The 26,353-nt window shown below is 33.0% G+C and overlaps 1 protein-coding gene across 1 annotated transcript in view; it reads left to right on the top strand.

Moving 5' to 3' along the window:
• LOC128873608 (mucin-2-like) overlaps positions 1-26,353 on the top strand; it is a 91,708-nt gene that overhangs the window by 30,457 nt on the left and 34,898 nt on the right. Inside the window, exon 3 of the mRNA XM_054117303.1 lies at positions 24,152-25,475. Coding sequence (XP_053973278.1) covers positions 24,152-25,475 — 1,324 coding nt within the window. The remainder of the gene's footprint in view (positions 1-24,151; positions 25,476-26,353) is intronic.

Below are 26,353 nucleotides of genomic sequence, written 5' to 3'. Positions count from 1 at the left end.
CGAATTTAAAATAAGAATTTATGGGAACCTTAATTGTGAGGTCGATCGAACACTAAAAATAGATTTAGCAATGCCAAAATGGAACGTTTTGCAGTGAGAGAAAGGTTCTTCGATTGGCATTGAAACTATACATACATGGTTGCTTGAGAATGTGTTTGCTGACGGAATAGGATTCCGTGTAATATTGTGGATATGAAAGTAAGTGGTAAGAGGAAACTTCCGAGGTGAACTTTGAATTCGAATCTGATCTTTGAATTGACTTTGTGGCGAATTTAGAAAGTGTGTATATATTACTTGACGAATCAAAATTGAAACTTATTTAGATTTTTTCTTGGCTAATTGCTATAAACTTTTAGAGTTCAATTTTCTCTTTATTAAGTTTAATATTTACCTCTCTTAGTTAAGAGGAGTGTAATGCAAACATTTATTTGTCTTAGAACAAAAATAATCTTCCTCGAAAATTTGAAATTAATATTCCCGTTTTCCGTGATTATTTAACTGAATGAATTCTCGTTAATTAATCTTCTCTTCGGATAATCACGATCGTTACCGACCGAAGACTGACACTTCGTTAATCCTTCGTGGTCTTCGCTTTGAGTAGAATTTCTCAATTTGCATGTGAATTGCGCCGGAAAGCTTACCAAGACTTACTTTCCTTTGTTTCGTGCAAAAGATTCGCAACACTTATGTTTGTGTATATCACGTGTTAGTAAATATAAATATTTTATTTTTAAACTTTGAACTTTTGAAATGGACTAAAAATTCAAGAAACATCGAGTTTACTTGAATAATTTTAAACCACCGATAATCAATATTGTGTTAATCAATATCAAGTTCGTTATATTATTATTCCCTAATTGATATACTAATAATTTTGCTCATTGCATATAGTAATATTCTGTCGATTCTATTGAAGAAATTCAATTAGGCACAATACGCTCGAGCGTGTCAGCGAAGTGTCAGAAACTAGCGATGGCAATTATTAAATAACGCAGCGTGTCTAACAATGTAGTTTAGGTTCATAAAGTAAAAGTAACAACCGATTTAATTTCCACATAGCATGTGCTACCTGCATAACGAAAATAATGTTTTGAATTTTTACTTACGTGGTCGTTTCTTTCATAAACTCCTATTCTAAACCTCTAAAGATGGCGAAGTGGGTCAATGGGCAACAGAAGAACTTAATTCAAGCAATCCTGCTTTGCGTAATTGGATGTCGAAATATTGTAGCATAACAACTCTGAAATTACCCGTGTCACAGTGGTCCAATCTTAACATTTTTCTTGCAATATCTATACTGGAATTAAAACAGATTTTTCTTCGATTTACAACTTCTTTTGAAATAATACTTTCATTATAGATTTCAGTATAGATATTAGGGAATTGAAGTCTTAGGTGTGAATTTATTAAATTTAGCAACTATCATTTCTCATGGATGTGATTAATAATAATTTACACAGTAACAAGTACCATGTAAATGAAACATCCTGCATGAACACAGGAAAAATATTTTCATGTTATGAGGGTTCCATTTATCAAATTTGAAAAGGAGAATGCTTGCTGTATTACTGACTTGGAAATTAGCGTTTCCTCGCGTGAAAGCTTTTCTTGTCTCATTCATTATGGAAGACTGAGAAAGATAGGAGCTAAAAGTGGATGTATGCTTGTATGCCCGGATTGCAATCCTGTTGCAGGTTTTAGTTACGCCGAGTATGTCCCATTGCACCGACTCGCCGCATTACGTGCATTCTGTTGCATCACTGTTGTCCATGTCGTTGCCATTAACGCGTCGAAGCGAGATATTTTGTGGTCTACTGGTGGTTATCGTACCGATTCTAATCGGTAGGAAATTGCAACTATCTTTGAGGACTTTTGCGCGTGTGTAATTTTATCCACGACTTTTTCATTCGCAAAGAAAGTCGAGTATTTATTCAGGAACAAATCAAAGGGTATCAAATGGTTTCAAATTTATTTGCATTAATATTCAATAGGCAATATTAAAATTTACATTTTGTGAATATTGTCGAATGTTAATTGAATTTGTGTCTGGGTTAATTGAATTTTTATCATTTGAGAATTATATATAAGGAAGGAAGGTTACTTCATATTGCTCAGTAATATTATTAGTAATGTAGTTTTGAATATATTATTATATTTAAATTAAATGTATAAGTAATACCGATTGTATAATGACAAAGAACTAAAAAAATACAACAAAATTTGTGAAATAATATGCTTAAAAAACAATTTCTTGCTTTCATTCGTACCTGTTTTTAACTATTGTGTTTGTAATATAATTATATTGTAACTTATTATACAGTTTCTTTATGTTTATAATTTAAAATTCATCACACATTTGATAATAATATTAGTCAAGTATTGCCTATCATTCTATGATTACTTATTAGTGTTCTAAAGATAAATAAAAATTTATTTAAGTCTCTCTAGTCAAAAATGAGTACATAGATATTTTTAGATTTTCTTTTATAAAAACTAATAATAGTCTCACAGCTTCAGAGCACATCAATTCATTCGTAGCCGTACAAGTGACCATATAATAATTTTTATTTTGAAAGATGAAATAAAATTCATACAACAGAAAGTTACGTTAAATCACAAGTACGTATTGCTCGTGAGTTTTCTCTTGAAACGCACAAAGTTTGTGTTTGCACCTATGTCAGACACCAGTGTGTCTATACTCGCCTCATAGTTATCGATACAACGGATCGTAAATCATGTTCATTTGTCTGGCGTCTCGCGATGGGTTCGTCGGATCTCATCGTCCATGGAAGTGCATTTATATGCACCGTTGCAATCACGGTTATTGGCCGCGCGAGGATGTGTAGAGGCGTGCACACAAGTTGACGGATGCAGCCTTGCACAAGCGTGTGCATAAGCGTAATCTAAATCAGGTTTAACATCGGAGAAAGCGCCTCCTGTGCATCGTTTAGCTCGCCCGACTTCCTGAAATTTGTGTTATTTCGATTTTTCTTTATTAATTTCGATACCTTTCGTCGTTACGCGATCGAAATGATAATTAACAGGTCTTACGAACAGCGTGCATCCTTAAGGATGCATTACAATCATTAATTTTTAAAAATGATTGCAACAATGTTCAGAATTTCTCTATTTTTATATTAGTTTCTTTTGTAATTAAATTTTAGGAGGTTTACTAATAAACCCTGAAAGAATTTATTTAGCAATTTTTACAAGAACTTGAATCAAAGTTTTGAAAGTATATTTTGATTTGAGTAATGAATTATGAATTATTCCACTCACTTCATGCACATTTAGAATATTTAAGAGTGCGAGAGTCCTAATTTTTGTTAACAATTTAACTACTACTTTATTTAAAGAGAGTTTACAATTGTTAGAAGAAGGTCCTCTACATTAGTAATATATCAATATAGGTTAACATGTAGCAATTTGAGCTAAATTGAGTATTGTACAAGTAGACAACTAACAGTTAATTAATTACAGAAGGTAAATATTGGAATTAAAATTTTCTAGTAGATGAAAGGTTAAATAAACGAAAACTTACGATAATGAAATCAATACTTACGAAGGAAAAATTAAAACACTTTGAAGGAACTTCAATGTTCAAGGTCATTGAGTAGAGGTGTCAAGGTTGTTTCAGGCTCCTCATGATTTTTTTGTTAATAAATAATTCTGCATTCCTGCATTCGAGCAATGTAATTAAAAAAGTTCAAAAATTTCCAGATCATTAATATTTTTGTCTAGAGATGGAGCAACGGATACTGTAAATAAGCGCTGTATCATGCTTCATTCATGATCCCTTTATAGCGAAGAATACTTCGATCTATTGTAAAATATTATGCAATACGTTTCCTCGTGCTTGGTTTCTCCATTAGCATTCTGTTATGTATGTTCCTCTTAAAATAGCGTCTAATCATTATTAGCTCAAATTGCTTCGTGGTATGTTAATTCATTACAGTGTGCCAAGAAAAAAAAAACCGTTTTCATAGTCAAAGAAATTCATCCAAGCTTCCGCATTCCTGTGAAACTCTACATAAATCACGCAATCCAGTGTCGTGCATAAAACGTACCTCAAGCTGAAGGAAAGAAACGAGCTTTATTACTCCGAATTTCATATAGTGAAACCGCGAGATCTCTTTTCCGATTTCTCGACGAATTACCAATGTAATCCACGTGGATTGTTTAGGAGTGCCACGAATCCTCCATGCTTACCTTCGCTGCTACTGACACTTTCCTTTATTGTATCATATGTTTTCTAGTTATTATTGCATACACAATCGTTTCAGTTTCACGCGAACACGAAATCGTCCACAGTTTACCTTTAATTTCGGTTTCGTTTCCTTCTACACACAATACTAATCGCTTTACCACATTGTCGATCCGAATCTCCTTTTTACAATTGAATGTATTCAACTTCCTTATGCCGTGCACTCACTTTCCGTTTTCCTTCGACTCAATTCGTTTGGAGTTTGTGGATCTTCCGGACTGCAAAGGATTTATTTTGTCATTGTCTGTTTAATTTACTTATTTTTGTCCATTTGTTAATTCTTTAATAATTCGTGTTAATTAAATTGGGCAGAATCTAAATACGTAGAAGAGATTTGCTGAAATCGCTTAAGATATTTTAATTAGATTATTTGATTAATTTGTATGAAATTGAATTTCGTCATTATCCAAATATGAAGGTGAGATACGATATAAATCATAATACTGAAGACTGAGGGTAGTTTCAACCCTTACGCTTGAGTTGTTCTAGAAATTTGTATGTTTCATCAAAATTGAGACAATTCATAGATATTTCTTGTAACTAATGCATAGTATAAACAAAATATTAACAGATGACATTTTGTTGTGTGCTACAATCAATTAAAAAAAAATCAAACACGATGTGTATTATTTTAGATAGTACTTATGTAGTGTAGAAAAAATATAACAACCTTAATTCTACATATTTACTAATTTTATCAAAGCGATAGGATTTAGGTGACTAGTGTCTAGACTATGTTTAGATTGTGATTATACATATTAGGCTTCGCCACTAATAAAGACCATTTAGGGCGATTTATATTCGAATTACAATAATATGCAATTAAGTTTGTATGCACAGATAGGCGATATTTTATTTTACCTTTACCTCTTTGATAGCACGATTTGCATTGAATAAAAGAGGTGCATACATTAGAGACGGACAGTGAAGAGAAAACTCTTTTTTGTTCGAAATTAAGTAAGTTGGGGCATGGAAATCGGCGTGTAAACCTAAAGTTTTTGCACTTGGTCACGCGTTTTATAGTCATGTACCAGAATGTTCGATGTCGTGACCAGCTGATTGGGTTATAAACCAAGGGTTACATCAGTTTACATCTTGGTAACGAAGCTTCCGATTGCAAAATGATGGGGAAACTTCAATTTCTCTTTACAACTTGAAGAAAAGTTTCATACTTTTGTTAATATCTTGTGCATATAATTTAAAAAGATAATGTAGTTCGGTACAAGTATTTATTTAAATATAATTAAACATTTTAACCTAACGTTTAGTAAAGTTATTTATTATAGTAAAGCTTTGGGATATATGATGTACAAATTTAATTACATTTATTTATTCCAGAAGAAGCAAAGAAAAATAATTTTGTTGAGAAACAAATAATAATGAAGTGAAGGATTAAATAAAAGGAAATTCGAATAAACTTGCACTAGATTAAATGTTCTTTTTTTAAGATTCAGCAAGCAATCATTTTATAAACAGATAATGAAGATTAAAAAATGTCAATATTGCAGCAAATGCAGGACCAAACACAATAAATCAGATAAATTGATAGGAAATACAGAAAAGATGTTAATTTCATTGAAAATGATGTACATGTCATCTGTTATAAACGAACATAGAAACTGTTTTATATGGAACATAAAATGTCGTCTCTTTTTTTGGTATCAACTTCTCTCAAGATAAATTACTTCTAGATCAGATCTCAATGTCCACATAATCAATCTATGACCTGATAAATCATACGTTTCCATGTTTCTACCGCAGGTGACATACACTGTTGCATTCATAATTGAGTTAATCGTCGATTTCACCATTGAACGTTGGAAGATGCAATAGAACCAGCCTCGATAATTGGAATATTATCATCGCTTAGTTAAGTAATTTATTCCTTCATGATTATCTTCAACCTGATTCCACGGGATGAGAATTAGGTGTAACGTTATGAACCCCGCGTTTTGCATAATTGATACCGACGCTGTGATCTCCATAATTCATAATGACGTGCCTATTTAAACGTTGCAATTTGCAATACCGTTTGCAAGAATTTGCGAACGCGAAGACGAGTCGAGCTCATCATATAAAAGTTATGGTATTCCTAGAATGATACGGTAGAATCATGGCTCCGGGAAGATTTTACAGCGTCATAATTTAAGTTGTTTTTATTGACAGTAAAAGCCTTTAAAAGTATTTTAATTAACAGACAAATCGACAGAAGAAAATATTCACAGCGATTTTTTAGCGATTTGACTCTTTTAATAGGAACTAAAATTTCTCTCGCGTTGAAAACATTTAAAAGAATTTCAGAAGAAAGTCAGAAATCGTGAGTCGAAAGCAATAATCGAAGCGAAAGTAGTTAAATTAGCGTGATGCGATAATCGCTTCGATTCGTTTTCGAATAACATTTTTCTGACAATTTTTCTCTGAGTATTGGGTTTAGAGAGGATCCTGAAAAGAAACGTAAAGTTCGAATACATTTATTAATGCAAACGTTGCTTTCTCTCTTGATTTCAACGAATCCTACTTTGAGCTGTTTATGGAATTCTGCGAATTGATATGTGGGAAGCTGCAATAAATGTAAATATCAAAAAGTAGCATTATTATTAAAAGGAAAGTAGATGTGAATTTATTCTAATTACTATGTATTATATTTATGTAGCAGGTTTTTTTTTGGTAATAAGTGCAAATTATAGAAAATATAGTGTTTCATAAGATGATCATTATTTTAAATAAAATTTATCAGTTTAGATACTGCAATATTGCCACAATAACTTCTTTATGAAGAAAGATACATTCTTGCAGTCATTTGTTTATTATTTCAACTTGAGCAAAATACAATAAAATTCCTATAAATCATTTTTAAATTGATATACAAATTATAAATAAAATAATTTTAACTCTCTCTGTTTTCCAAATTTTCTCTAATCACTAAAATTATTACAGACATCCAGTACCTTAATATTGTATTATAAATAACAATTACAATAGAATTGAATATAAAATTATTCATTCATATTACATATATTTTAATTTTAAGTCAATCAAGACACCAACAATATACATTTCACAGATATCAATGGTTAAACTGTTTCTTCATTTATTGATAAAATGTGCATAATAATATAAAATATAAGAATAATACCTACAAAATTACTTTGAGAAATCAATTTAAATCAGCGACTTTCGGAGTTTGACATATCTGTGCAAGGATTTATTGAATCGAAAACGAGATCGATTAAAAGAAAATCGCTACTGTACTTTGGAAAATTGCGGAAATTAGCGTTTTGCTCACGCCTTGTTAAATTTTTTACACTGCTTATTACGAACGATCTTCGAATCACGTTCCTTATGAGTTACGCTCGCGTTTCAATACGAATCTTGCTTAACGTATTTCGAGTTTCCGATTGCACTAGTAGCGTGGTAGATCATTTCGTACGATACGGAAGTGATCTGATGTATTTACAAATTGTTACGTTTTTCTTGTTACCTTGTAATCAATTCCGCTTTCATGCTTATATCTTTATGGCTCTCTAGTTACTTAGTTCGTTATATTGCACAAGCAATTAGTAAACCTTCTGTGAATACAATGTTGAATACCTATGACTGTAGGTATTTTCTTTATTAGATCATACCGGTTTCACTTAATTGTAATATATTGGGTATTTTGATATATATAAGTGTGAGAACACAAATAGGAGTACGATAATTTCATTAGTAATTATTTGATTATTTAAATACAGAATATGGACTTTTAAGTATAGATCACTAAATCATGTGTCTATGAATGACTTTTTACTAGTTGTTTTACTACTAGTTATTTTTTATTGATTTATCCTACAGTCCTCTTAACTTGATGCCATTTTAAGCAATACTTGCGAAATTGTCAAGGCTGTCCATAAAGTGAATGTACAGTTAGATTTTCAATCAAAATAAGGCTATTAAAGAAAGTATCATAGATTTTACTTCAGACTATATTATATGATATTTCACATTGCTTATAAAATTACATGATTCGTTAAGTCGTTATGCAAATTTCAGTAAAGTCTGAATTTAATATTCGATACATACTTCATGTTTCATTAGAAGTTTTAGCTTTAGTAGCATTACATACACATAATAATTTATCTTAAATATGTGGTTAATGGCTGAGGTGAATATTATCAAGATCTTTGAAATATGCAAAATTATGCAAATTAATTCAAGCGGAGTAATGATAGATTATGAGCTTGGTAGTTTTCACAACAGGATAGGCACTTGAGTTTAAGAATGTCGAGCATTGAGCTAAATGCAAATATGTACAGAGGTAGAGTATCGAGATAATCGATTAGAAGATGAGACTGTCGTGAGAGGATCTTGCAGTTTTGCTTCAGGCAAAACAGACATTTCGAAATTCATTGAATTAGAGCGGCTCGAATCGCACAGTTTTCTAATCCAGAATAAGGAAAAGATGTTTCATCATGAACTTTTTGCTTATAGATTATTAATGACCGTTTCTTGAAATTTTGCGTACTTATGTATACATAGCTCAAGAAAACATAATTAAACAAAAAATGGGCCCCCATGGAGTCTTTTTTAAGTTCTATTTAACTACAAATAATTTAATTCAAATATAGAAAATTGTTTAAATGACAATATTTAATATATAAATCGTGAAATTTTATAAGGAAGATTAAAACAGCTTCTTAAATAGAATTAGTAATTGGTAACATCATTATTTCGTATTGTAGAGAAGAGTAGTTCGTCGGTATTGGAGTTCTAGATAGAAACTAAATAGTTAAAAGCAGTTTCGAGTGGCACTAAATTCACTTCATTATTGTCATTCAATTTCCATAATTTAGTCAATTATTTGAACTTTGATGTAACAATGTACCATGTCTTCAACCATACCATTCCAAGCAAATGTGAACACAAGAAATCGATCACAATTTCTTTTTCAGTATAGGATGTTTCAGCCTTCTTAGAATCGATTAGAGATATTGGGAACGATGGCGATTTTACGATCCATATATCGTGCGTGAATGAAATGACGAAGGTTCCTTTTATGCCTGGAGCACTGTAGAAAGTCGAAACCGCTCGGTTTTGCGGTTCGAAATCGTCTTAAAGGTCGCGATGATGTTGAAGTACCGCGATTAACAATATAACTCGTTCGATAGGCTATATATTTTCACTTGGGCGCTCGATCCTATCTTATTTACACAGTTATGTTAGCTTGTTGTTGATCCTAATAGAAAGAGATTGCAAGGATATTTTTTTTTTGCAATAACCTACTAAACGGTTAGTCACGTTATTGCCAAATGGATGGATGGATAGATATATATTTGAACGTTTTCTAACTTCGACTATGCGATTTATATGTAACGTTCTATTTTTAATAATATATAATTTATGTATAATTTAAACATGTATTCTAATTTGTATCATCATTCATAATTTATACGTAACGTTCAATTTTTTATAATTTTAACTTAATTCTTGCCTAATCGAATCTAGTTTTCGCTCGATTGTTCCACGATTGTTCCATATTTTTGTTATATGATTTTAAAAATTAGGCGCAGAGATTCATTCTTGTAATGGATTACAAGTATCCTTGGCAATTATTTATTAGGTGTAGAAATTAATTCTCTGATCTTAACTTTGTCAATGATTCACTGAAGCATATAACAATGACGATCTCATCGGGAAATTATTAGTATCAGTTTAGAGGGTTATACTTCCTAGGAGTAACTGAAGAAAGTAGAGCAAATGTAGGACAACATAACCATCCGAGGACTTTAACATGGTCTACATTTTTTATGCGTATCGTCGTAACAGTCAATTGCACATTGCGTGCATAGAGCGTTGTCAGTTGGACGATTCTGGGACACATTTAGTAACGTTGCAGAGTGTAACGGTGGAATCCAAATTATACAGGGTGTTCCACTTGCCAGGAGCACTTCTAATACCTATGCTGCTATTGACGGTTCGAAATCAAAGATGATCAGAATTTCATTCTAATACTAGATCCCAAAAAGATAACATGATTATATATAATTTAGATTGTAATTTTTATCGATTAACCAATTCACTGCCAGGCAAATACAAAGCGCATTGCCTTGGACGCCAAGATTTAATACAGACGTGTAATCTAGGTTACTATTTTGATAATAAAAAGTGATATTAAATTTGTTACTTTAAAAAGAATATTTACGACCCTTCTTTTGTAAGAATTCGTGACTCAAAAGGCTATACTAAATAATACATTAAAAAAAAAATATATATATATATATATACATGTCGAATTGAGTAACCTCCTTTTTGAAGTCGTTTAAAAAAGCTGTTATTTTTAATATGTTATTGGGAAATTTGTTATGTATTTGTGATAGAAGAAATTGTTTCCAAGGTCATCGTAATTTTGTTCGTGCACTAATATATGGTTTTTAATGGTTATAAATTGATTATAATATAAATTCGACGACTTATAACATTATAGAAGCTCATCACTGAAGTTACCGAACGCTTTTCCTTATAATTATTCCTTCTAACTACACAAAATCAACTTACATCTTATTTTCCATAACTTCAAAAATACACAACGTCTTACAACGTATCTTCCTTAAATCTAATATTCAGTGAAATGATATTCTGTAAAAAAAAATAAAGGTATCAACCTTCTTTTTGGCCAGAAAGGCCCAGTTTAAGTACCAAGATAAAAAGTAAGACTATCTACAAAAACAAACCAGGATATAAAGTTCAAAGAAAAAAGGCTCACGGTTCGAAGAGCGACAACTTTAAAGAGGATAATGATGCACGCTGGATTTGCATATTTATGAAGTAGGTGGCTGAAACTGTCGAAAAGTTTCTTGCGAAACAGAGATGCAAAGGAGCCAGCGTGAAAGGATTTCGTGGATCGTTTTATGGGGCCAGCATGGACCACGCCCTTGGCTTCGCGAACCAGTTTTTTCAGGTCGCTTCTACGCGTTTAAACGTTTGTCATTCGTTGAGTTCATCTAGATAAAAAACGCTGGAATTTAGCGCATACTTTTTACGTAATCCGCCTACCACTTTTATCGGTTATTATTAGCTCGATATTGTGCGATTTGTTATTTCACTCGTGACGACATCCTGTTTTTCGTCATACTTTTTTGTCAGCTGTTGTCCCAGTTAATCTGGTTTGATTTTGAAAGAAGTACGAAATTGTCTGGGATTTATTGTATGCGTTGCTTCTTCGCTTTTGGTTGGATAGTAATGGTTTCTTTCCTTTTAAATGGTCCGAACAAAAGGAAGCTTAGTCACAAGTGCATGATATCAGGATCAGTGGCGCAATTAGAAATTTCAAATTGCGAGGGATGTTGTTTGCGTCTGTACTTATAATTTACCTTAAATATTTTATTTGTATTATTAGGTGTGAAAATTAATTCTGTGGTTTTATATTCAATCATTTATAATTGTGGTTTCAATAAAAATATTTACCCTCCATTTTGTTACGTTTATAGTGAAACATGCAGGTTATTTCAACATTTAGATTAGTAACTAATATGTACTCTCTCGTAATGTGTGAGGGAATATTAATTTCCTTTATAAATAAATTATGTGTTTATTTTAGAAAGGCACGGAATTAATTTCAACGCGTAATATATTATTTATAAAAGGAGGTTCTTATAAATTACCATAAATATCTTATAATATGATTTCATTAATGACTTAATGAATTAATTAATATCACATCAGCTTAGTTGTTTATACACTACGCAGTACTTGATTCTAAACAAGCATACATCTCTGATATGTGTTGATGCTCGCATTTGAGGAAATAAATTTATAAGATTTAGAAGATATCCTTTCACAATAATATTGTCGAATAAAGCTAATCGAGCAGAAGAAAGCACATTTACTTTAATTAGAAACATATTAGAATACAAAAATACATATGTGTGTACAATTGCTCGAACAGACTTTAACTAATGGATAATATCCACTCAACAAGAAAATACTCAATGATTTATGAAACGACCTGAAGCATAACATTTCTGTACAGTACGGGCGATATAGAGTATTACAAGACGTTTTCAGGGAAACTACTAGGGCAACAACGAAATGCTTTATTCGCATTATAACTCTCAGTGGGACCTTTTATGCGAGGTGTTTTCTACCGTTTCCTGGTCACCAGCTGGTCACCAAAGTATAACATATCAGAGTAGTTTGAAATATATCAATTTCTTCAGTTTCTGCCAGCTTATTGAAACTTAAGAAATAATTATTTAAAATATTATTGAGGTACAGTCGTTGATAATATTCGTTGCACCTTTATTATAATATATAGGTACTGTTATAATAATATATTAATGGATGGAAATTATTGTGTTATGGAGATATGTCTTGTACAAAAAAATTATGCCAAATTTAATTCATGTAACATTTTCTTTTTAATTCCATGTACCAAAATAAGAAGCATAGAAATTAATGTATTAAGAAGATATTTCTTGTACTAAAGATTAACGAAATTTTCAAAATAACAAGCACAGAGCCATATTACTATTCAGAATTTGTTCCATCTTCAAAAATTGCTTAAGGTTTTACTGTTATAATATTTTTGAATTGGTTGATCTTATTTTGACTGAGATTTTGCAATTGCGTTCTTAACGTTAACATCGATCTTTTCTCATTGGTATTGTTTCGAACAGTGAAGGTGAATGTAGGTGATTGGCGAATACAGGTGTATCGTGGGCGTGACAATCCGAGTGGTATGTATATAGGAAAGGGAAGATTTCTAACTTTCCCTTCTCAGGAAGTCAGCCGGTGAAGACTACACGGGATATCCTTGCTTAAACCAAGTTCAAAAATCTTATCTTATGACATTATTAATAACAAATTAATTTGCACGGTACTGAGATCTTCGTGACCCTTTCATGATTAATTCACACATCTATAAACATATTTATATTTTGCCACAGGTAACACGAGTGAAATATTTTTTAATTCTTCGTGTAATTAAGGGACCATGATCGAGTGTATAAATATTATAGTGACAATTTTTATTGCTTGCACGTCAACGTTTAATTATTAACAGAAGATGAATTGGTAATTGAGAATGTCTACACGTCATTTCAAATATTTATTAAATTTACTTGAACTGAAGGTTAATCTTATTCGTTAAGTAAATCGTAATTTTATATTATTTTATAATATTATTGGTTACATTTGTCATTTACGTAACATTTTCTTACGTTTATATTGTAGAAAATATTTGCTAATGGGAAAAGTTCATTGACCTATGAATTAGGTGGACTGGAAAGTAATGTCGTTTTTGTAATTATAAATATTTGTTTATCACTCGTCAGCTGGTTGGTTAGCACCATTTATTTCAAATATTCTTAACTTTACTTTTATACATACATATATATTGTATAACTTGTAAAAAATGGGTAGTTAATGGTTATCTTTAAACTAAATTCAATTAAATTGAAATTTCCATAAACACATTCTGCTCATCTTCATCACTATTTCTCTCAAATGTTTAGAACTTTACTTTCACACATATAAATTACATATTAAATTATTTATATATTACACCTATAAACACGCTCTTGAATTAAACAAATAAATTCTCTCTCTATCCCCTCACCAGTTTTCGAGAAAACAACAAACTCGTCCGTTACATAAATCCTACGCCATGTTGTCGGATATCGCATGACAACTCTCTAGTTTCGTCGACGGTTTGATTAAATGTCAGTCATTTCGTTTCCCCCGACAGACACGAATACAAACAAAAAATAATTCTTACGTAGTCGGTACATCCCTGCCAGAACTTCTGAGGAATGCAAATTGCGCGTTACGAGAGAAAACGGGGTCACCGCGAATCCCCGCGTTCGATTGATCGTTCCGACGATGATCTGCATCTCCTTTGGTCATCCTCTGGTCGAGAACGCCGGTTTCGGCTGCAATCGTGGATCACGGAGTCAAGCGACGCGGAAAATCACTAACAACCCCGATGAATAATTCACAGCCCTTAATCAAGCGTTTCATGTCGACGAAATCGAGACCACGGGATTGGTGGTAATTGTTCTCCCTGGCATCGCAGGGTTACCTATTTCGCAGTCCGTGGGTAATGGGCGATCTCGAAAGTGGATTCATCGATGTCGGAAGTCAAGCGGCGAAAGTGCATCATCCATCGATCAAAATTCAGATGCGAATAGAAATTGAAATGGCATCTTACGTTTCGCGTTTGGGAATACTCGTTATCTCGAATGCTTTATGAAGCTTCCCTTTGGTAAATAAAATCAAAAGCGATTTTTTGCTTCCAAGGCCCAGTGCGTGCCAAAATCGGTGACAAAAGTAGTTCAAGGTAATTAAAAGTAATTTTACCGTATTTAAGTATTTAACCGTTTTAAGTATTTACCGATGTCGGGAGTCAAACGACGAAAGTACGTCCATCCCCCGAAAAAATTGAGATCCAAACAGAAATAGGAATCTTGTCGAAATCCAAGGATAATGCGCCCGGATACCGACCAGCTGGATAGAGATCGCCGAAGCGGTCTACCTTCGGTGAAACGAAAACGGCCTCTCACCGCTGTTAACGTAGCACGCTTTTTCAATAATTCCCGACGATATTACGCACGACTGAGTAGTTGTGTTAGTGGCGCGTAAGTGTGTCTGTCGAGGGAATGATCTCAAGTATGTATTGTGGTTTTTAAAGAGGAACAATGCTTGAGTTAGGAAAATTTCTGTGTAAAAATCAGTTAGGGAAATCTTTCAAGATGACGAGAATATTAAAGTTAGGCAAATTTTTTTGAGATTTATAAGTGTTTAATGTAAATTTCAGATATGTAGGTTGAAAGTGCATACTTTTATAAATATTTCAGCCAATTTTCGTAAAAGAATGTTTAGTTTTGTGGAAAATATGAGCGTTTTTCACGGTGGTGGAATTTGCAGATTGTTTGGATAGGATTGAGAAGAATTGAATATAAACAGAATTCATACAGGTTAGATTACTTCTTGCTATTGTTGCGTTTATGGATTGTTTCCTAAAACAATTTTCCTATGGATAAATTTTCTAAAATATTGACAGTTTTTGTTTTTAAAAAAATATTAGAGAATGGGAAGAAATTTATTTGTGCAACGGTAATGGAGTCCTGTTACGAATATTTTATTTAAATTTTAAGACAATCGCACACAGTGGTTCCTGGGAAACGTTACCAACCTGTGCGAAAAAACCGGTTTCTTAAATAAACACGTTTAAAATTTAAGGATCGATTTCGTATTACGTATTACTGGGACACGTTTCACGGAAGTCGTTACATCTTCGTTAACATTACGTGTTCTGCCTTGATGTTTTAAGATTTTATTCCTAAAATATTAAATTTGAAGTAAATGCAAAATGTAAATTTATCGAAACCGGAAATAAAGAGTTCCTGTTAACAGTTTTAAGATTATGACGTAGTTTAGAACATGGATGACAAATAAATGATATATATATATATATATATACTATTCGACAATTTTATTCTAAATTCTGACTTGTGATCAAATTCTTTATTTGAAAGGTAAAGGATAATAATTTGGCAAATTCAAACAGGCTATTATTTATTTTACGTTACTTGAGTTAATCATGTTTAGAATCAATAAATATTACAATCTCATGTATGTCATGATGTAATGATACCTTTCATGCAAAAAATATAAAAATAAAATTGATTATCAATATTTGAGTATTATTAAGTGAATTTAAAACGTATAGAAACATGTAACCTATGTAAAAATAAAGAATGAAAAATATATAAACGTTAAACTGATTATTTAGATATAATTCTTTGTTTAAAATTTGTTAAGTTCATTGGCGAATTTAAAAAATTAAGACAAATATATTATGCGTACAGAATTAAAAAGTGTACAGGTAAATAAATATTACTTTTGCTTATGTATATAATTTTATGCCCGAACAATTTTGTAAAACGTATCATTAAACAAATATAGAATGTACAAATATAGAAATTATCTATTACTTCGACAAAATCACACATATTTACTTATGTTTGTCAAATATTTTATAGCGTGACACGTTATACGTAAACATTTATAATGTTTAAAATTGATAGGATAGATAACTTCTTGAACAAAAGTTTTCAAATATTATTCAACTTCAAGGAAACTAGGCAAAGTCTGAAAATCAGAAACTAAGCAATTTGTCTCCTTATTAGATATTAGAAACTCTATCTCCTTGATCGGGGACATTGAAACAGATTGACATGTCCTGACTCCTCACTAGTGTTTAGCCTTGCACGCTTTTCACTTCGACCACAGAAAAGATTCGTTATCTTCAACGGGAACAACTTGTTTAATGCGGCTTTAAAATAAAAACCACATCGATTAACAAGGAGAACTCCCTGCGCGAAACTTTCACTTTTTAACGAGCTTCTGCGCAATCATTGTGCTTGAAATACTGTGGCCACCAGTGTGTGGTTTAGAGGGCATATAGTTAATTGATTTCGAGATATTTAAGAGTCAAGCATGGCTTTATTTGTTAAAGTATGGCTTTTATTTAGAATGGTAAATGCAGTTTGGCTGGCAAGACCTGTTGGGTGTCTTTCAACCTTTAATTCAAATCTTCTTGCAAATTTCAGTGATTTTTATGACCCAATTACTGTTTAAACTAGCATTTCACCACATAAGACTTTTACCGTTTGATCTTTCAACCCTTAATTCTTTCTTCTTACAAATTTTAGTAATTCCAGTGGTCTAACTGATGTTCAAACTGGCATTTTAATTTCATTCTTGCTGAAGGAATCTCCTTCTTTATTAATCCCACCAGGAATCGCAAAATACCTGTTAGGATGCCAAACTATGGCATTTTACCAATCAATCGCTCACCTTTTCAATCCTACCAGATAAAACTCTTAGCTGTTTGAGCTTTCAATCCTTAACCATCTCTTCTTGCAAATTTTAGTAATTTCAGTGGCCCAACTGAAACTGGCATTTTAATTTAATTCTCGCTGAAGGAATCTTCTTCTTTATCAATCCCACCAGGAATTGCAGAATACCTCGGAAGACACTAAACCATAGAATTTAACCAGTCAAGGATTAAACGCACGAGCCGAGTAATTTTCTCTAGCATATTAAAATAGTGTTTCGTACCTTCCGTCAATTACGGTTGCCATTTCGTGTTGCAAAACTGTTACACATTGTGTTGCATGTCCCTAATCATAGGAGATGTGTTTGAAATTGCCGATTGGCGAATGGTCGACCGAAGATTCCCTTAACCAACAAGGATCCCAGTTCGTATTTACCAATTACGCAAATAAACAGCCCATTTGTAATTACATAGCGGAGGTAGCAATGTCGTAAGGATCATCATTGTTGCGTACATCAATTTGGTTTGGAAAGATCCATTCGTGATGACCGCCAATTGAACTTCTCTCGTTATCGTCGCGGAAAAAAAGAACTAAGTACTGATTGCCGCGCGTCACGTTAGAAATGGAAGAAACTGCAATAGCAATTTCACGGGGGTTTTAATTTTCAAAAGCAACGCGCCGTTTGGCGTTTATTAGGAAATCCTTTCACGGTTTAATAATACCTGTTTGAGGAGTTTGAAGTAAGTAATGACGGTGAATTATCTAATTTTGTACTGCACGGATTTCGTGCTGGGGTATACATATATACACCTATCTGTTATTTACCATTATGTTTATTGGTACGTCTTTATTAGTTGCGATTTAAGAGCAGACATTAGAACACAAAAGATTATTATTAATCCTTGTGAAATACCCTGGGCGAGGAGTATACATTTCTCGATACTTGAAATTGGGAAACATAACAATATTTCTTTGGTGTTTTACAAGAAATTGTCGAAAAGTTTTGTTGTTCACGCGACTAGAAATAATACACGATAATAGATAATACATAAGCATTCGATCAGGCACTTACTTTTTAATTCATCATTAAAGGAATCTGTATTTTTCTTCTATTAAATTTACTCAGGTAACTTACTTACTTATTCCTTTTTGTATAGGTACCTCGCTCTATTAGTTAAGCGATTGGAAATGCCACAATACTTCCGGTTCAGTATCTAGATATATGTATACGCATATGGTCATAAAACGAACTAGGAATGTACTGAATTTAAATTCCAAGGTAGTGCATATAAGGTGTTTTTCGTAGACTACTTGACGAGTTAGAACATCACAAAACTCGTTGTAGGAGAAGGCTAAGGAAACAATGCGATGAACTAATCTTTGAAGTACCATTAATGCCAGGATTATTTTTTATATAATTTTACCAATTACATTATTATTTATTGTATATTTATATATTATAATATAATTTTAATATATTATTTTTGCACATTTCATATAAAAATAACAGAGACATTTTAATAGATTAAAATGACTATTAAGTGTAAACTTTGTTAACGTTATTATACAAATTTAGTGTTATATTTTTCATTGTAATTCATCAAGTGAAGAATACCAAATCATTCTTTTCTTTCATTAATAATTTTATCACTTTCGTATAATAAGAATTAATGCTTGTGCCAATAGTAAAATTTTCTTAAAATATAATCCTCAATATAAATAATACTTGTTGTGTATCTAAAATATAATATTTGTAATTAAGTTAACAGAAAGTGAACAGATAATTAGTTTTGTGTACTTTTATTTCTGCATGCATTGCTTATCATTTTTAATAATAGCGTCGTAAAATACCAGCTTTAGTCATTTGTACAACTCTTCGGTAAAGAGAAAACGATAGTAAAAGTAGTTCCAGTGAATGTCACTGATATTTACGTTCGTTTCGCGTGTATTTAATTAGGCCAATTACCATTTGAACTACTTTACACGCTCGCAGTTCCGTTTTCTGAACCTGTGCACTTAGGATGTATTAGAAATATTGATATATATTTCCAGGTACTTATCTTTTAACAATTATTCTTTTCTATTGAGTTCATTTATTTTCTGTACTTTTAGGGATCCATTTGTTACTCTTTTATTATTCAAGAATCAACTATCCTCTGTTTAAGAAGAATTTCTGGATGAATTAATTACTTCATGAAATCAGTCCACATGTGTACAATATATCTCTTGCTTCAGAAGGGTTCTAAGGAATGTTAAGTTCAGGGCCTCAAAAATTTAAATTCCTCTATAAAAATAAATCGATTTCATCCAATTGTTTTGCACCTTAATGATTCGTCATTGGTAGATCGTTGCACCGAAACGGAAAGAAAATTACTCTCGGAAGTGTCCGTAAATTTTTCTCGTTGCGCAAGTTCCGCGAAGTCGCGATTCAGCTGAAAAATCATCAAGCGCGTAGGACAATTATCGTTATGAATAATACCGCGATATTAGCATTGCTTCCTACGTTGCAATTACGTTTGTGCTCGATTTCGAAACGTCGAACAACGCTTTTCTCTATTTGGTACAACTTGCTCACAAACGGAGCGAATCGAATCTGCATAGCCGCGAAAAATGTACATCTGGCTGCTGTTACGACGAGAGGTTAACTCTATACCTTCCACCGTGATTGTTATCAGAACCATCTGCTGGTTGATAAATTGTCAGACACCCGATGGAGTTCGGTTGCGTTCACCTCGATCCCGAAACAAGCAACTTTATTCAGATCACCACGGTAGAATGAATGAGTGTTATTTATAAGGGTGCGAGGTCATAAAACTTAACTATAATGTCTGATGTATCGGTTTCCTATTTGTTCATTCTTTACATTCACTTAATTCTTGTTTTACAATAATTTGCATTTGCTTAAATACTTCTCTCTGTAATTCTTTCATTAGGGATGTCAATAGTCTGTTGGGGACCCTTTTAAATTATTACTAAATTTCAATTGATCGTCTCACATTTTTTCCTCTCTCTTAAATAAATTGTGAATTTTTACAATATTTATTATGTAACAAATAAATTATGCGAATCTTGATATACTGTGTTGAATCATTTCAAATAGAGAATGATTTAAACGATTCTGATTTTTCATTTCGTCGTTATATTAATAAATTATATTAACATATTAATTATATATTAATAAAGAATATTAATGAATTAGGTTAATAAATAAGTTTTACATTCTTGGAATATTTCTTATGTAACGAATAAATTGTGTGAGTTTTGATCTATTCTTCTACATAATTTCAGAAAGAGTATGATTTAGATATTTATGATTCTTCATTTCTGTATTATATTGGGCAATTTTTCTTTTACTCTAAACGCAACTAATATTATATATACAATAATTAAAATATACTATATGAATTGATATATTAAAAAAAAGACATTGGGCTAAATTGTCTACTCAAGCATAAATTACAGTGTCCCTCGCAGAATGTAAACCAACTAAAGGACTAATTAACAAAGAAATTCTATCGAACGCTTAATCAATTCTAAAATTCATTAAACTTTGGCTACAGTATACACCATAGCATGATCCCTGGTCAATATTTAAACATTAAAACCACACTTTTTATCTACCAAGAAATCGACGAATGAAGCTTTCACAGAATCGCATGTTACTCGAAACGTTTCGCAGCAATGTTCTTTTCATAAATCCATGAACTGCGAGGAACTGCACCACTCTAGACGAAATCAGGCGTGAATAGGATGCAGTTGGTATACGATTGAACGTGCATCTACGCGAAAGCGTGGCCACATTTATTGAAACGCATTCATCTCTTTATCAATACCATCTAATAGAAATCTTCTTTCACGGTCCAGTGGAAACGTCAACGATAGTTCTGTCGCTGCTCTTTGAACGCGTTTTCCTCGTTAATGCTCGTAGACGAGTAAGAAAGCATCGCGACTATCGAATCCAGGCGCTTTCGATTCGTTCTAGTCGATCTCGAATTCACGGGGCAAAAAGTCCGATCGTTACCGTCGCGATGCTTGTAAAATATCAAATGATGGATGAGTTGATTCGTATTTATTCGACGATTAATACAATCTAAACGATATAACAAATTACATATGACATTATAATGAAAGTAATTAAAATGATATACTTATTTAATACGATTGAATTTAAATATGTTAAATACATACATAGACATAATTAAAATAAAATAATATTATTATTTAATATAATTTAACATGAATATTTCCAATAAAAAAATAAATACAATTATTGTAAAATGATATCATTGTTTAATATTATTAAATATACAAGTAAATATAAATAAAATGAAATAATGTGATTAAAAATGTAACGTGCTAATTTTTAAATAACAAAAGACGCCTGTCAGCATAATTGGTCGTAAGTACTCAAACGACATAATCTTTCAAATTTAATTGTAATCAATAACATAGGTATTCAAGAATATAAGTATTTCTTCTGTAGCAGTCATTTTGTTCAAAACTACAATTCTAAGATTTCTTTCAGAGAATCCTCTATGTTCTTCGCTATCATACATATTATTAAGCATATACTACAGTAAACTGATAGAAATTAACGATGAAATAATGATCCGAATGGAACGTTGAACATTCCTTTCCTTACCAGGAAATTTCCATTCCCACAATATCATAAAACACATACCCTATACATTTGAATAAATTTCTCAATGGATCTTTTCTCACAGGATAAATTTAGCTGAATCAGCATTTTGCTCTCTTACACAATTACTTCTTGGATTTCATCTGCAACATCTACAGTATCCTCCTCGTTAATGCTTCTCCTTAGGGAAAAAGACAACGTAACTATCGATTTCAGGCGCTTTCGATTCGTTCCACTCGATCTGAATTCAGAGAGGGCAAAAATCTGGCAAAAACGGGTTCCCGATCTTGGGAAACTCCGCGGAGACGTTATTTTGCAGCGTTATTCACAGTAGTTAGCTCGGCGAGGCGAGGCGTGCTTAAAGGCTGCTCGAGTTCGGCTGCATGCTTGACTAGGTAACGTGACGTGAAACACCGACTTTTACTTTCAGCGTCGATTCTACGTGTGTCCGAGGCAGATAAGGATAAACGAAACTGGAACGCCAAGGCGCACCGTGGCGAACGGAGTCTTGGTCCAATTTGAACAATCCTCGGGTAAACACGGCCCTTCTGACCTTCTCGCGGGCTCCATTGCCGCGCAGGAACCGGTAAACGGAAGAAATTTTCTTCGACGTCGTGTTATTGTATCGGGGAAGGGTATTACTACTTTCGTACAATAGTTTTAATAATGGCACGTTGATTAGCACACGGATCACTCATAATTAATTTCCACACTTGATGAATACCAACGCCAAATATTAAATTACTTCCCACTCGTCCTAAAACAAACATTTAATCCTTTGTAGTCCGACTTTCCCGATTTCGATACGTTTATGTCGAGTCTCCCTCGACATAGGACCGCGAGGATTTAACCTCGCAGAAATTTCCACGAGCATCGATCTGTGTGCTAATCAACGTGCTACTAATAAAACCATTGTATCAGGGTCGTAAACCCTTCCCGGTATGCTCGTGGAAATTTTATAAATATCATCAATACATAAATATCATGAATAGGAAATGCTAGATAGTTCAAACTATGCTCGTTTTTATCTGTGCTTATATAGATTCGAGGAAAGCGGATGATCTCCGTTCGTTACGTATAGGTCACACTTCCTGTAAACAATTACAGCAGACTCTTAGCGCAAACTACTCTCGTTTTCTCGTTCTGTTTGATCGACATTGTAATTAGAGCATTAGAACTCTTAATTCCGTTACACCTATCGCTGGAGGTGCAAGTGTTTCCTTAGTGTCGTTACGTGATAGAACTTTGCACGCGCGTCACACAAGTTCCTTCCGTTCTTGTTCTAATTGCATCCGATCAGTGCTTCAGCGTAGGCTCTCTGTGAAGTCGCAGGCGTATCTCGAAAGATGACTCTGGGCGTTTTCATTAATGCTTGCGAAATGCTATTGACTTCTATATCTATTTGACTTCTGTTATGAATTAGAAAACGATGCAAGTTTACTCTAGGACTCGTTATGGAAGTAGGTGACGAGAGTCGTTGCGTTTAGTTGCATCTTAAGTTGTGCTGCTTGCATTGATTAACCTAGTATTCGAGAACTGGGGAAAATTTCATTTAAATAAAGGCAGATTATGAATGAGATGCTGCATTATCTATTACTCGTTCCATTTACTCATGTTGCTTGATTAGAAAATTGAGGATGGATGAGTAGATTAATCTAGAATAATAAATTTTAATTAGCTATTCCTCTTAGTATCTTTCTAATCATTATTAACCTTTTGAGGAATGTTGACACATATTTATATGTTTGTTTTTATATAAAAATTATCGCTAATTACGATCATAATATCTTTTAGAATTAAAAGATATACTATGTTAAAGTGAGACAGCACATTTGTATGTCATAATCGATTTATAGATAGAGATTGCTTTAGTTTGTATGCAATACACTGTGTATTCGATTAAAGCAAAAAAAATTCGTCTCTCAAGAAGTTAAAAAATAAAATGATATAACTGAACATCGATTTTGAGAATGTTGACCAACTGTTTATATTAAATGACATCATACATATAAGAATTTAACAAATACAATTATTACAATTGAACAACAGAAATTCATTTTATTTTAATGTAGGTTAATATTATATTTGTAGTAATGTTCTAGATCTTAAAGTAATGTGTTCTTAATTAAACAATACTTGAGTAAATTTATACAATATATATATATATATATATATGTTACATTTATTTACTATATTGTATAATAAATATGCACTAATTACCTATAAGTTCTACTAAAATAAAATATTTATTGCATCATGTGTTATACATTTCAACCATGTTTGATTTATTTCTGCTAACCACTGAGTAATACTAACGTTAAACAATTATTTACACTTGCATAAAAATCAATTCACTGTACCTGTCCGACAAAAATAATTATTCCGTTATTCGAAACAACAATCTGACGTCCATATTTTGCTAAATTTCAGGTCGACGACCGCAACGCTCACAGTCCTAGAGATCGAGGCACTCAGAGGTTCAACACTAAATCTCTGGAAGATGCAACAACCACGTCAAGCTCGTTACCATCGAGAAGCAAGGGGGACAGATCATCGCAATCAAACAAGTCTTCGTACACCGAAAGGCGCAACGAAGGGACAACTCCAAAGCCTGCCATCAACTCGGAATCAAAATTCGGATCTAGCAACCGTTCGAACGCGAGAACGACGAAGACGACCGACCGAAGTGGCTCGTCTGGTGTAGCCGAAGCTACGAACAATTCGAGAAGATCTTTTTCAGGAAAGAATACCGAAGAAAGCGAGAGATCAGATCCGACGATCAGACGGAGGAGCGGGAAGAGCTACTCCCCGGAGAACAGCGAAGGGAGAAGATCGAAAGACGAGCAAAGAAAAACGTTCGCCAGGCGTTTCGACAGTTCGGATGTCACCGAGAGACTGGACAACAGAGGACCATCGGTGTTCAGCGCAACCACGGAATCATCGAGGTCCAGAACTGGAAGGAAGATTCAAACGACTTATGCGCGGAAAGATGCCAAGTCTCAGTTACCCATCAGAAGGCATAATAACAAAAAGCACGCGGACCAAGGGGCGACTATGGATTCTTTCAAACGAACCGAAGGGAGGAGTAGATCGACGACAGAGAGGGTTGAGCGGAGCACTCGATCCAGCAGGTCCAAAGTGAGCAACAGAGAGAACAATACTATCAGTCGCAAGGCTCAAGATACCCTTCTGTCGGAATCTGAGAGTGTTAGAGTCGACATTCCCTTGGCAGTGGAAGCCACGGACAATCCAGTAAACGATGTGACCGTAGGTGTAACGGGATTCCCTCAGAGACAGTTCTCCACAGAGATCAACAGGAGGTCCGATAGCAAGGATTCATCGAGATCTAACGCAAGGTCTAAGGGTCGTGGACGATCTAGCGACTCTGACTCTGCCAGGAACAGCTCTCGAAGAGGATCTTCAAGATTCAACGAGTACACGACTACTGAAGCGAGCGAGCAGACTGTTGGCTCGAGAAGAAGTAGTGCTTCCAGAGATAGATCGAGGGGTTCTGCGAATGAATCGCGATCAAGATCCAGGGGGAGAAATTTGGATAGCATTGTCAAGCCCACTACAGCGACGTTTGAGCGTGATATCAAACGTAAGACCTCTGGAGACAGGAATTCTCCTGAGAGGAGGTCGAGGATTGCTGAGGCTAACTCTAGAACTGTCGAAGGTCGTGGGCAGGATCAGGATGTTCGTGGAAGGTCTAGGAATAGATCCAGAGTGGATGCTACTACGTCTGCTGCACTTGGTAAATAGAATGTTTGTTTGGTTTTAAAGGGTATCTTTTTCGGTTTTGAGTAGTATCTGAATAGGTCAGCAAAGTTGTTTTATTATATTTTGAGTTGTATTTTGATTCTTTTGGTATTTATTTTTTGTATTATACTATATTTTTATTTTCATTTTTATTATAGTTATATTATATAAAAATATTGTTTTGCTCGTGATATTATTAACGCTTTGACTGCTAGAGTAGTAATCGTAAAAATTCCAACGAGACAAGAATTTTGTTTTTATATAATTATAAATGATATAATCTACCATCCATAATTACTTATTTTTGTGGTCTCTTTGGAATGCATCGATCCTCTCCAGAATTATTTTCTTTAACACCTTACCTTTAGAATTAATTTATTTAGTGTCTCAATGAAAATTCTTGTCATCCATATGTGGGTGACGTGGAGGCCAATGTGTTAATGAGCGAGGTAGAAATGTAAAATTTTGTTAATTATGGACTGTTACGTTAACTATGTATTACTTAATAAGTGATAGTATTTTATGTTAATTATAATAGCTTTATGGTCTACTTTAAAATTAACAAGATAATTAACTATATAAAGTATATTATACATTCACTATTTGAAAGTTGAAGGATATTTTTAGTGTTGTTTGGTGTAAAATTATCTGCCAACTATGCCATTTTGCATCTGTAAATACTTTTCAAGTTCTTTATTTTTACACTGTTCTAAAATCGTAATGTATAAAATTCTCTGTCATAGTTTAATAGAAATTACAGGTGAACGTCAGTTTGAATTTTGGTATATGTTAAAAGTAATTCATTTCTGAAAAGGTTACAAACTAAACATTCCTGATTTTATACTTCACTTGTTCTTGCATGAAATTAGAAAA

Source organism: Hylaeus volcanicus, chromosome 3 (assembly GCF_026283585.1).
Source record: "Hylaeus volcanicus isolate JK05 chromosome 3, UHH_iyHylVolc1.0_haploid, whole genome shotgun sequence".
In the NCBI taxonomy this organism is placed as follows: Eukaryota; Metazoa; Arthropoda; class Insecta; order Hymenoptera; family Colletidae; genus Hylaeus; species Hylaeus volcanicus.
Note: the sequence above shows the minus strand (reverse complement) of the source record. Positions and strands in the feature narration are given on the sequence as shown.